General features: G+C 46.2%; 3 protein-coding genes across 3 annotated transcripts in view; 1 reads left to right on the forward strand and 2 right to left on the reverse strand.

Moving 5' to 3' along the window:
• The window catches only part of LOC132913214 (uncharacterized protein DDB_G0283697), a 320,416-nt gene that overhangs the window by 58,224 nt on the left and 249,253 nt on the right, over positions 1 to 12,939 (reverse strand). The gene's annotated exons all lie outside the window — the stretch shown is intronic.
• LOC132913163 (uncharacterized) lies at positions 166 to 1,396 on the reverse strand. The gene is made up of 4 exons (XM_060971191.1): positions 1,069 to 1,396; positions 954 to 997; positions 606 to 871; positions 166 to 544 (listed from the first exon to the last, which is right to left on the reverse strand). The coding sequence occupies exons 1-4, from the start codon at positions 1,112 to 1,114 to the stop codon at positions 436 to 438; spliced, it is 465 nt and encodes a 154-aa protein (XP_060827174.1). The 5' UTR covers positions 1,115 to 1,396; the 3' UTR covers positions 166 to 435.
• Positions 1,970 to 10,027, forward strand: LOC132913245 (insulin-like growth factor-binding protein complex acid labile subunit). Its single transcript, XM_060971416.1, has 12 exons — positions 1,970 to 2,319; positions 5,403 to 5,658; positions 5,767 to 6,054; positions 6,138 to 6,375; positions 6,498 to 6,744; positions 6,868 to 7,122; positions 7,199 to 7,515; positions 7,633 to 7,930; positions 8,028 to 8,508; positions 8,664 to 8,927; positions 9,081 to 9,309; positions 9,399 to 10,027. Exons 1-12 carry the CDS (start codon positions 2,224 to 2,226, stop codon positions 9,736 to 9,738), a joined length of 3,309 nt encoding a protein of 1,102 aa, XP_060827399.1. The 5' UTR covers positions 1,970 to 2,223; the 3' UTR covers positions 9,739 to 10,027.

Consider the following 12,939-nt stretch of genomic DNA (forward strand, 5'->3'; position numbering starts at 1 on the left):
CGCGCATCGAACCCTCGGAAAAGCCTCGACAGGTTCTTTTACAAAGATCGGTGCTTCGGATACGCGACTGGGTAAACGTTGGACTGCCACGTATTTCGTATTATTAAACGATTACGGCCGTCGTTAAAGCACAGAAAAAGATACGATCAGCCTATTAAGCTGGCGTTCGCGATCGATCATTATACTATTTATTTCTATACTTACATTACAGGAATACATATCGTTTTAGGCAAAAATATAAGTAAAATATATCGTCGGAAATATGTGTACGTAATTACATACTTGTCACTGTATATGTAATAGCTAGGTTAAACGTTGATTTCCTAAGAGACGCACGTTTATTACGATATAGAAATTTCGCAGGCATAAACTCGTTACGTTCTCGATAAACGTAAAGCAAGGTAACACTTATGCGACGTCTGAATCTCTTGGGCGTCACGCTAGCAGAAGGGGCAGCACAGAAGGTATTTCTTCTTTTTCCTCCGACAGGGTGTGATTTTCTTCCGTCACTTCCGCGGAGAAAGGTAGCTCGTTTAGATAAAACCTTGGACAAATTTACAAACGTCGATCGCTTATATCGAGACATTCGAACTCCAAGTACTTACCATTCGTTCGCACGGTCGCAGTCAATGTGTTCTTCGTCGCTGCACACGCGTTCCCTCTGATCGAACAAGGTATTGTTTGGACAAATTACGGGGAAACCTTTGCCTAAATCGTCACAGGCATGGAAGACTCGACAATCGTAGTCCAGGTCTGCGTACAAACCAACCGGCTTACCCTCGCAGGAAAATCGAAAAGTCAGATTATCGAAAACATCGAAATCGCTCGTTTCTTCGGACAGGTCCTCGTAAGTCTCTAAGCGATGTCGATCCTAGCGAGAAGAAATATCTTTTTATTTTTTTTTTTTTTTTCAAATTTTAATTCCCGATACGAAACAAGAATTCAAAACGTACAATGTAACCTAGAGTTGGTAAAGCCACGACGACGATCGACAGCCCTGTAAAACAGAAATTCCTTTCGCAAAGGAAAATTCGTTTTTCAAAGAAATTGCAAATATATCTTACTTACGAGTCCATAGCAGAAGCTTCGAGATAAGTATAGCCGAAGAACGCATGTTCTTACAAATTTCCGAAAGAATTCGAGTGTTCGCGTAATTGATTTTCGTGGTATTCGTTGCGAATCACGATCTCTGTGCGTACGATTCGACGACACTCGGCTGATGCGGTAGCTGTCTTCACTGACACTCCTGGTTCTTGAACCGTGCTATTCAGACAACTTATCGACCTTAACGAGCGAGTAATTTCTCGAAGAGCGTAACGCTATTTCTCGTTATACTTTAAACGCTCGCTAACCGGGATATCCGGTTATTATTTGACGAACATTTACAAACTGCCAACTAATCGAATCTATGTGCGTTTAAAAAGTTAAAGACTTGCGAGACATCCACCGGGTGAAAATAGATTCAACCAGATTGCTCTATTTACGAAAACGATATACGGTAACGCGCTTGATTTAACGTACTTTGACGTTACACGGTTCGAAAGTTTTTCGTCGCTCTTATCCTCGTCGTTGAAATTATCTATAACATCGATTGAAAATCTCTGTACGATTAATTTTACGTACCGATAGATGTCACTGGCTCGTAAAGAAGCCGTTGTTCGAAGCGACTTTCACCCGCGTCGACCAATCGCGGCCATCGTTCTCCACTTTCTTCCATCTTAAACGCGGCTTTCCTCCAACCATTCCTTCTCCAACGTATACGTATATACGTAAACGGAAGACCATGGAAAAACGTTTCTATTCGGAGTATTATTTTCTAAACTAAAAGTTAGTTAAGAATTTTTCTAAAGCGTTCGATCGTAATTAGGATAAGAAGAGAGAATATGGAAGACGCATATCGAGAAACGGGGTTCGATACGGCCCTGAGAGGCAACGAACCAATGAAGCGCAACCTTAGCGTCCTTGTCTCGTGGAAATGTTCTGGGTTTAGAGAGTCAGAGAGCCGCGTGTCCACGAAAGGACAGCGCGTATCAACTGCCTACGAGGGAGGCCTCGCTTCTCGAGCCGCCTTTCTCTTTAGCTTCGAGCCGCGGCTCAGTTTTCACGGCAGCCTCATCCAGCAACTACTCGCAGAATGTCTGGAAGACAGAAACGTGGTGAAACGTTAACGTGATTTTCTTCGTCTCCTTTGCGTACTGATTTCGCGCGCGTGAAACGGATCGAATGGTAAACTGGTCGAGCGACGAATATGTGACTCGAAGACGACGACTGTCATCGTGCTTTCAGAACGTGCTGTCCGTACGCGAACCGCAATACAAGGTACATTATCTTGGATACGAACACGATTTCCCAAGATTATACGAGTAATTAACGTTTCAATCGAAACTCTCCTTACGAAATGAAAGAAACACGCGCTGGTATTTGATAGCGCGGTTCCACGTGCGCTTGTACGTCATCTGCCAACTGCGGCGAGTTCAACGCGTGAATAGAGATACGGGTTACCGGTTATTACGCCAGTGATTGCACCTTTTCCGTAATTATACATTTCCCTTCGACGATAAAACTCCGATGTCAACGAGTGGTTCTCCCGATATCAGCTACCGTTCCCGGGCATTCACAGCTTCTATCGCAAACCTATCGAGTTTCGAAAGAGATGGGATTTTTTCTAACGCTATCCTACGGTAAGTCTCGCTTTGCAAGGACAGCTGGTTCAACGAAAATACCCTTGAAAGTAGTCGATGCGGAAAGGAAAAAACGAAAAGTTCCGTGTGACGTCATTTTTCGCCGCCCTCTTGCCTGTTGCAAAAACGAGGAACGCGAGAAGGAGGAACGAGTGGGAAAGAGACACGGACAATTCTAAAAATTATTCTAGAGATTTCGAGTTTTCCCTTGCCACGCTGTCGTAACAACGTTAATTGGGCGCAGAAAGTAGAGCGTGGTTTTTGTATTTTCTTCGCGCATGAATTATTCCTTCCGAGACGGAGGAACTGAAACGTTTCTTCTCACGAGCTTAGATCTCTTCTCGATTATTCGCGCAGCTACTTGTTTACGCCTCCTCGAATTAATACGATACGTAGAAGCGTGGTTCGAGCCCCATTCTTTCACGTTTTACTTTCGACATCGTTCTTGGATTTCACCGATTTCACATCGATAGAAGGGCAACGTGAAATATCAGGTGTCAAACGCGAAATTACGTCATTAGAACCGGTGCAGGAAATTTTTTTAGCGCCAACTCCAAGTCAAAATGATTCGGTTCATTGCCTGTCGTTGCACCGCTAAGGTCGCTTCGCGCGAGAAGTGAAAGGACCAACAGTGTTTTCGATATGCCGCGCGTCTAACCTGTATCGCTTCGCTAAAATTCTGTACTTCCTATTATACAACGTATTTATCGGTACATTTGACGGCAACGTCGAATTGCATAATCTCGTGGAAAAGATGCCTGGCGCTTTACAGAAAGCACGTTTCCATATTACGCGTCGTATTTACGACCGGCTCGGTCGTGGAAGGCTCGTATTATGTTCCGATCGTTGCATAAACGTGCGGCGAAACTAGATCACCGCTTTTCTCTTTACCTCCTCGCTCGCTGAATTACTAGATTACTGGAACCGTAATAAAGCACGCTTGCTCGTTTCTCAGGTCAGTGGGCCTCGCGAGCGTTCATCCTTTTTAAACGTTAGGCTGTAAAATCAGCTCTATAAAGTCAGTTGTACAATTTTAGGCTGTTGGCTGATACAATCTTTTATTACACCGCGGAATTCTCCCGTTTCTCGTTGACCCCCTTAAACGTCCGTGGTCGAGGCCATCGTTAACGCATCGATCGAAATAAAGAATACTCGTTTTACTAGCCCACGCTTTCCTCTCGCGAATCCTCTTTACGGCAAACTCCTGCGCACCGTCTAACGGTTAATCAAAGGCCTAATTTCTAGATCGAACAGTTACATCTTCCCAAGTACTTGTCGCGCCGTAAACATCTCGATCATTGGGTTGATCGGAAACGTTCTAGCCTTTTTATCCTGAATTTCTGTCGTTCCGTCTCTCCAAGCGACCAGGCGCTCCAACAGATGCCACTTCCAACCGGATACCAGAAAGAAACGGGGAAAAATTTACCGATGAATCGAATCTTATTTGTCCCGTTCACCGAATCGTGGATTCATCGTTCTTGATCGCGGCCGTTACGAAATTCACGTAAAGGAAACATAGGCGAGGAATTAAATACTCTGGAAGCACGTAAAAGCTACTTGAAAGAATTCATCGGCGAAAAGGACGAATAACTTTTTTTCACGTCGATCTTTACCTATTCGAACGAAAGTAGAATTTGCATTCGCGCATCGGGGAGCGGCATTTCACTTTCAGCCAGAGAATGCAGCGGCGATCACCCACTTCCCTTGCCAATAATAATCTATCGCGCTCTTCTCAGATTTGCATAGCGACTTTCGATCGTACGACAAGACGAAATCACGGCATGCAGCTGCAGGAACTCGTAGAAATTTAATTAACGCGATTACCCGCAGCGAACAGATTTCGTTTATCTTTGATCGCGGCAACTTCGTGGACGGAATTGTCAGGCAGAAACTCCGTCTAAACCGATACGCGGGTAACAGTGGTTGCACGCGATTCCTCGCAAAGACCGTATACCAAGGAAGTAGCAGCAACGAGGTCATTCGTCTCTTTACGACTTCTTTGTTTCTACTGGCTCCTCCGGGTGATCGCCGATCCGCAAACAAATTAGTCGCGCCTCGCCGTGATTTGCGCTTATTTAGACACCCGAAGGTCTATCTTTCTGCGATTCGTCTACGAGACGCTCGTACGACAGTCTCGTAATGTAAACGCGTTATCGCGTTTTTTACGTTGTTCGGACGACAATGCGTTCTAGCGGTTGAAAACTAGGCTCGCGATATGGCTGAGTCGACGTCGCGAGAGACGATGCGCGTAATTGGTTCGTCAAACGGGAATTAACCGGTTCTACAAAGACCATTGTCACGGCGACTTGCTCGTTTGATTAGGTGCGGTTCCAACGCAAGAAAACAATAGTCCACGAGGAAGTTTCTAGAAAGGATGCGTCACGGATTTTGAAAGAAGCAGGAAAATGGAAAGGCGAGACGGTGGATCGGAAGGTCGCGTTCCGAATCGAGGGAAAAGTTTAATTGGCTCGTGGTTTATGGTATCTATAAGAGCGTTATCGAGGCGCGAATCTAACGCAGGATCGACCGACCACTGGGAAAAACTTTCTCACGTTTCACGCCAAACAGCGCGATTACAACACGAGTGCCGTGACTAATAAAAGTTCTACGACTTGGAGCACTTGCTCCCGTTAGAATTCTTATCGGCAGAATTGGCGTTCTCGTTGGCAACCAGCAAGAACGAAAGATTAATTGGTAATGCTCCATTGTTTCGTTCCGCAGATGATACTTTTCCCGTTATTATGGGTTTTGATCGTGCCCCCTGCCATCATGGGCGGCTACGTTCCACCCGGACCACGGTTCAGATGTCCCAAAGAACCAAAGTACGTCTATCCTTGCGTGTGCGTTCGTGGCAGTGACAGAGGCCTTTATGTTCGTTGCGAGAACACCAATTTGGCAAGTTTGAGCTTGGCCTTCTCCAATTTGGGCAACGAGGGCACACCGATCGAGGAACTTGTTCTCTACAAATGCAACATAGGTAAGCTAGCTTGCTGTTTCTCGGAGAAACGCGTTTACGCTTCGTAAATACGTGGAACAAGATTCTCGAGCTACCTTGCAAATCGCTTTCGTTATGTTACGATCAAAGGACGTTTTTACGGGCCCGCTCTCTACCCTCTGGACGTTCGAGTGTTAAGGTTCATCGACACTCCGTTGAGACTGATAGAAGAACATAGCTTTCTCGGCGTGAACAGAACTCTGCAAGAACTCTACGTGATAAACAGCACTCTAGAGAAATTCCCGCGTCAGGCGTTGCAAATTTTAGGGAATCTGAGTATACTGAGTATCGTTGGCCATCGAATCTCCACTCTACCGGTGGACAGCTTCGCTGACAGCATCGCGGCTGCTAAAATCGAAAAATTGGAGATCAGCAACGGTACTGTACCATTTTGCGCGCGAGCAAATCGTATCGTACGAATTGCGTATCTCCGGTTTCCTACAGTTATTTTACTGTTGCAGGCACTCTGACTTCTTTGCCCGTGGAAGCGTTGACTCCTCTGAAGAAACTGAAGAAATTAGATCTTCACGACAACGAGATTAAGGAGCTGAAGAGGAATCAATTCAAGGGTTTGAGGGACACGGAATATCTAGATCTGTCCCACAATCAGATTAACAAGCTCGATGGATCTCATTTGGCCGACTTAACGAAGATGGGCTGGTGCAATTTGTCTCACAATGCCATTTCAGATCTAAAGAGGTAAACCGTTTGTCAATGCTTTCCGTGCTACGCTAACGGCACTTTGTTTGTTCCCTATGTGAAACAGATATGAACAAACGACGAAAACGCGTCGATCAATCGACGAATATCTTTGTCTATAGGGGAACATTCGCGAGAAACTCGCTGCTGAAGGTGCTCAATCTGAGCCACAATAAAATCAGAAAACTCGACTCGAATACCTTCCGTGGCATGCGCTTCTTGATAAGATTGTACTTGAGCGACAATCAGATAAACGACGTTGGAAGAGGTACCTTTGGCCCTGTTACCAGGATAGGCACCATCGATCTGGCTAGGAATTTTATCAAAAAGATCGACTTCCAGATGTTTAATCAGCTACAGTTCGCAGAGGTACGAGTATCGTAGATATCCTAATTGAGAAATACTATTGATCGAGGTTTCGAGGACAATCCGAACAATTTATCGTGTAAAGCAGACGCGGACGAAAGATGTTCAATTTGTTTTTCGTTGCAGCTGTTGGACGTGTCCGAGAACTTTGTGACAGTGGTAGAAAAGCTGTCCTTCAAAGATCTTTACTTGGCGAAGATCAATTTATCTCGCAACGAGATTTCAAATATAGAACCAGGCGCCTTCGAAAACTGCGTCAACATCACGGTCCTGGATCTAAGTCACAACAAGCTCGAAAATATTTCCAGATACTCGTTCGACAGTGCAACTTACGCGACGGAACTGCGATTGAGCTACAATCGATTCACCGCGGTCAACCAGGTCTCTTTCGGAGGCGAATAATTCGAGAATCGAAACCCTAAGAAATCCGCAGCGAAACGATCATTAATAATTGCAGGTGCCGCTGCACAACATGACCGGGCTGAAAGTTCTCAACGTGTCGCACAATTTGATCCATTCGGTGCCTCGTCAGACGTTTCCCAAGCTATACGAGCTGCATACGATCGATCTGTCCCATAACAACTTGTCCGAAATCCACAACGCCGTATTTCAGACTCTCTTCAGTCTTCGTTTCTTAAATCTATCGTACAATTCTCTGGAGAAGATAAAACCGTCCACGTTCGGTCCTCTGCCAACGCTCTTGGAGTTGGACATGAGTTACAATCAATTGAACGATATCGCTCGTGGCAGTTTAACCAGATTACCAAGCTGCAGGTAATCGGTGATTTTACAAACGAACGATTAAATAAGAAGATCGTTCGAATTCGCTTAAACTATCCAAAAACGAGGATGACCATAGAGCATTGAATAAAAAGTCGTGTTAACTTGCAGGAGCCTGTCCGTCAGGAATAATCGTTTGACCAAGATCTTCCAGTTGCCTATTTCTCTCGGTAGCCTAGATTTTTCCGAAAATTGGCTGGAGGAAATTCCAACGATGGACGTATGGCCCACGATGAACGCTCTTCTCTCGCTGGATCTTTCGGGGAATCGATTGGGCGATAACCTGAAACATGGCAGCTTCGAAAACCTGCTTACCTTGAGGACTTTGAACCTGCGGTCGAACAACATGACGAGGCCACCGTGGGAGGCACTAAGCACCCTAACTAGCTTGCAGTATCTTTATATGCAGGTTCAACGATCTTTTATATGCTATCATGAGTTAAGTTAATATCACGTTCCAACTTGACGAGCAAGGTGATTTAACTCAACGCCGACGATAATTTCAGCACAACCAGCTAACCGGATTAGGAAAGTCCGCGTTCGGACGTCTTCCAATAGTGTTCGAACTGAATCTAGCGAACAATCGGATATCGAACGTGAGCACTCGAGCTTTCGAGGGACTGTTGCAGTTGTTGACGCTGAATTTGACGAACAATAAACTTACCCACATCCCCAACGGAGCGTTTCAGAGTCTCGTCTCTTTGAGGTCTTTGGACCTTTCTCACAACAAGCTGGAAAGACTGGATAACAAAACTCACGGGCTTCTGGACGATTGTTTATCTCTGGAGAGGCTCAATCTCAGTCACAATAGGATATCTTTTATAACGAAGAAAACGTTTCCCAACGATCCTTGGATCCCTTATCGGTTGAAGGAAGTCGATCTTTCGTACAACACCATGCCTGTGCTGACGCACGAACTCACTGTAGGAACGAAAAAGTTGCAGTACTTGAATATCAGTCATAATAACATCAACGAGATTCGAAGATGTGAGTATACAGAAGGGTCCGCGAATTCATTTTCGTGATAAGCCAACAATAGTTTAACAGAAAAAAAATAAGAAAAAATTCAAAAAATTGGGATACGAAATGATCGAGCTATTACTTTTAATTTAACATCTTTTCGTTCTTCTCGAATATCCTAGACGTGATTGGGAATTTGACAGCGATACGAACGCTGGACCTCTCCTACAACGAGATCAACGACCTCTCAGAACCGGATATCTTTGATCCTCCGAAGAATTTGACTAATCTGTACCTGAGTCACAACCGTCTGACTCACGTACCCTTGAACAAGATCCTTCCGTTGCCAAAATTGAAGATTCTCGACGTGAAATCCAACTCGATCGGAGTGTTCAACGATATGTTCATGAAAATCATAGAAAATAGCACCAAGCTTCAGTATACTGGTAAGTATACTGATATCTCTCAACACACATAGAGTGAGAGAGAGAGAGAGAGAGCAAAATGTTAAATACGATTCTACCCATCATTATTTTTAATAATCGCTAACGTCGTTAGGAAATTGTTATATATATATATTATTTCGAATTGCTATTCAGGAAATCCGTTGCACTGCGACTGTTACGTGAGGCCCTTGAAACGATGGCTGAACGTTCATACCGAAATACCGAAGGAATGGTCGAACGTTAGCTGTGAAAGTCCGCGCTTCCTTGCCAACAAACTGCTGACCGAGGTGACGGAAGATCTGATGGCATGCGGTCAGAGGGAAGTGAAAGAGTATCCCGAGTTCGACATCACTCCGGACGTAAAGTATCGAAATCTCGAGTAGTACGTATTCCAGAAAAGAACGATCGATCTTGGATTCGCATAGATCGAAGCGTTGGCGCTTCCTTCACGTAGCTGTGATTATTTTGTAGCAACGAGGAGGACAAGAGTTGGAAGGCGACGTGGTACGTGACGTCGCGAGAAGACATCGGCGACTTTTACGTGGTGGTTCGCGAATCTGGAAGCAGCAAGTCGGCGATCGAGAAAGATCTGGTCTACAGCGAGAGGTCCTTTAAAATTCCAGAGTTACAGGATTCCGGGACAAAGTACGAGCTGTGCGTGCTGGCGAGAGACTCGGAGGGGAACGTGAAACATTTTCGAAGCTCTCAGTGTAGGATATTGGCGCAGCACGGGCTCGACTCTTCAACGTCGAGGTTCACAGTGAACGCGTTCCTGATTCTAATCGCCGTGTCCTTCGCTACTCTAGCGTGATGGCAGAAGAAAAGAGCGTCGCGACATCGTGCTAGATGTTTCGCGCGATTCTCTCGCTGCTCCCACGACTAACCGTGTAAATAACGATACGATCGTAAATCAATGTTCCGGCGTGGATCGTGGCTGTACATAGGTTGTGTTTTACCAGTACGCATCGCGAAGACGTTGACCGTCGTGTATTTATTTTTGTAAAATATAGTCGCTGATTGGTACTACGATTCTCGTTGTTCGCTCTGGACGAAGAAATATCACATGCTCGGGAGAGGCGCAGGCGATTTGTCGGCAAGGACTAAACCTAGATCGATCGGTCGCTATCGGGGACGATAGGAGACGATCGAGACGAAGGATAAAAAGAGTGGCGAGCAGGTAATTGGAGATCGTTAGGTGGTTGAGAGTTGTGGACGATTAGCGGACAATTTGTCTTAATAACTTTGGTCGTCTAATCCCACGAACCTAATTCCTCGCGGAGCGTTGTCCCGTCGTTAATAAAGGCGTTTCTCTCGCAGGCCCGCTTGAAAAAGTTCTCAAGGAAGTCAGCGGGCTCGCGAGCCGCGCGTAGTAAGATGATTTCATTATTCCGCGTGTTATAATTAGCATCCACGGTTATCCCGGAGGAAGAGGAACGGCTCGGGGCCTTTCTAATGAGGCCGAAGTCCCGTGGAAGTTGTCGCTTCCGCAAAACGATCCGCCAGGAAGATTAATAGCGTCAGCGTCGATCACGATCATCCACGCGACACGTTTCGCTCTGCTCCTCCTTCCTATCGTTCGCTCGATCGGCCATTATTCGGCCTTGTTCGGTGGTCTTCCTCGCGATGTCGCAGAATTCGCCAGATACGTAACAAGGAGGGACGTGACCATCCTGTTTCGTTGACGATTAACGGGACTTTGGATCGGTAAACGCGCAACGCGCACGATCGTTATCGCCTCTACGCAAAGAAAAAAGATAATTTACTTTTTCGAGCATCCGCTCTTAGACAAGAAAAAAGTGGATTCTTGTGGCAAAAAAAAAAAAAAAAGAAAAAGAAAAAAGAGAAAAAGAAAAAAAAGAAAGAAAAAATGCAAAGGTATTTCCTCTCAAATATTTGAGGTACAACGTAATGCTTAAATTTTGGTTCCGAGCAAACGCTTCGAGGAAGAACCGTGTTCATCCTGCTCCGTTCTCCGAGCGAAGATCGTATCCTTGCATTTTCCCAAAGCGACGAAACGGTTTGCTTAAAAACCGACCGTGTAACACGGTAAAGAGTGTTTTAATGGTATCCTAAGATTTAGCCCGATTCTTTGAAAGAGCAGAACGATAAAAGGATTAAACGTACGACGTAAACGAGATAGCTTATCCACGGAGAATTTCTGAAACACGAAAAAAAGAACGACTCTTCGTTGAAATATCAAGAGATTTTACTTTTCGCTCCTTAGAACGCTAAGTAATTTCTTCGGTACGGAATAATGATCTGCGACAACTAGAAACGGATAAATTGGATTACGCGAGGAAGGATGAGATCCGAGTAGGACAAGACGGAACCGAATCTTTCTCCCCCTCCTTTCTTTCGTTATCTCTCCGTCTTGTCGCTGATCTTGTTGTTTGCGCTGTTAGCGCAAGGTAGGAATGGATCCTTGATAACACGTTACCGGAAATGTCGCAGACTTTCGTGCGATCGCTTTAATTATCGAATGTTTTTCGAGGCAGTCCCCGAGGATGGGGCCCAATTAGCATGGAGCCGTGGCGGTCGTTACCGAGCCAAACGATTTCTCGTAGCGAGCGTAATCGCAATCGGTTGCTCGTTACGAAATCCTTGGACACTTTCACCTCGAGGCCTGGAGTATGGCGTGGCTCGTCCAGGTACCGTACACGAGAGTGCACGATCGTGCACGAACGGGCACGAACGACGCCAGTGTCTATCAGAGGCAGACATCCGTTTGTCTGGCCTCGGCTCGGCCATAAGGCCCCAAGGCTGTTTTGCCTGAATAAATTTATGCGCGTCTCATACTCCCGGTCGAACGAGACGCGGCGAGCCTCGGTTTCGTTGACCCGACAGTCGCCGCTTCCACCGCTAATGCGATAATTAATTATCGATCAACGGCCACCCTTCTATAAATCATGGATATTTTTGCAGGCGGACCAGCTTCGTTCAACGTATCGATTTCCAATTACTTATTCCGGTTCGTGGTTCATATCCATGGCAGCGAGAGCCAGTTATAAATAGATGTAAAAGAAAAAAAAGAAGCGCTGGAAGATTTCCAAGGGAAGATTTAGCGCGATAAACAGGCGACCAGTTTCTTCGTACTGGCTGAACGCATTTACATAGTCCACTTTGGGCAGTGACTCACACCGGATCCATGTAAGGCCCAACGTCGCGTCTCTGTTCGTGGACCTGTACGCCTACGGCGAGACGACGAGTTCGCGCTTGCAAAATAAAAAGCAACGTTCCAACGCAACGGCAGGATCCTCGAAAAGGCTACGTGACTCGATTTCGTAGTACCAACGAAAATACAGAGTACCGGTCGCGGCTGAAACATCGAACGATTCCTCGGGCCCAAGATGTACGGCTCGTTAATCCTCCGGCAACTTCGCGCCAGCTACTCGTGGGAGGAAAGAGCAATCTCTTGCAGCGTATCGCTCTCATCGATCTTGCCGCGCGCGCCAATCGATCCACCGAGCAATTAGCCTGACACTCTTTGCAACCCTGACTCCGTTACACCGAAACGTTACCTTCCAACCTATCGACGAGACGACGTTACGTGGAAAATTCGCTCTACGAAAATAAATTCTTCCCTCGTTTCGGCAGAAGTTACGTGGAAAACCATGTCTATCGCTGCATTCGTCGCTGGTAAACGACCGGAGTTCGATAATCCGTCTCGGGATACAGACACGAAACGATCTTTAGCCTGTCGAAAGCCACGTTCGAATCGTGTCCACTGCGGGCCAATTTCACCGGTACGATAGGGAGCCCGCTCGAGACTGCTGCAACGTTACGGCTTTATCCGTGTTTCTTTCGGACGGATACCGCAGGATACCGGCGTGGACCGCGAGAGAGGTTAAGCCAGCGGTTGCGAAAAATGCCGGTATCAGCGGCAAGGGTACCTGCTGCACAACGTACCATCGGACGGATCTCACGTGCGCGCCGTTAAAAAGATGTTGCCCCGTTCCGCGTCGACGTCCGGCTGCGCGCGGTCCGTGTACCGTGTGGGTCCGGTGTGTCGGTG

This window comes from Bombus pascuorum, chromosome 13, assembly GCF_905332965.1.
Source record: "Bombus pascuorum chromosome 13, iyBomPasc1.1, whole genome shotgun sequence".
In the NCBI taxonomy this organism is placed as follows: Eukaryota; Metazoa; Arthropoda; class Insecta; order Hymenoptera; family Apidae; genus Bombus; species Bombus pascuorum.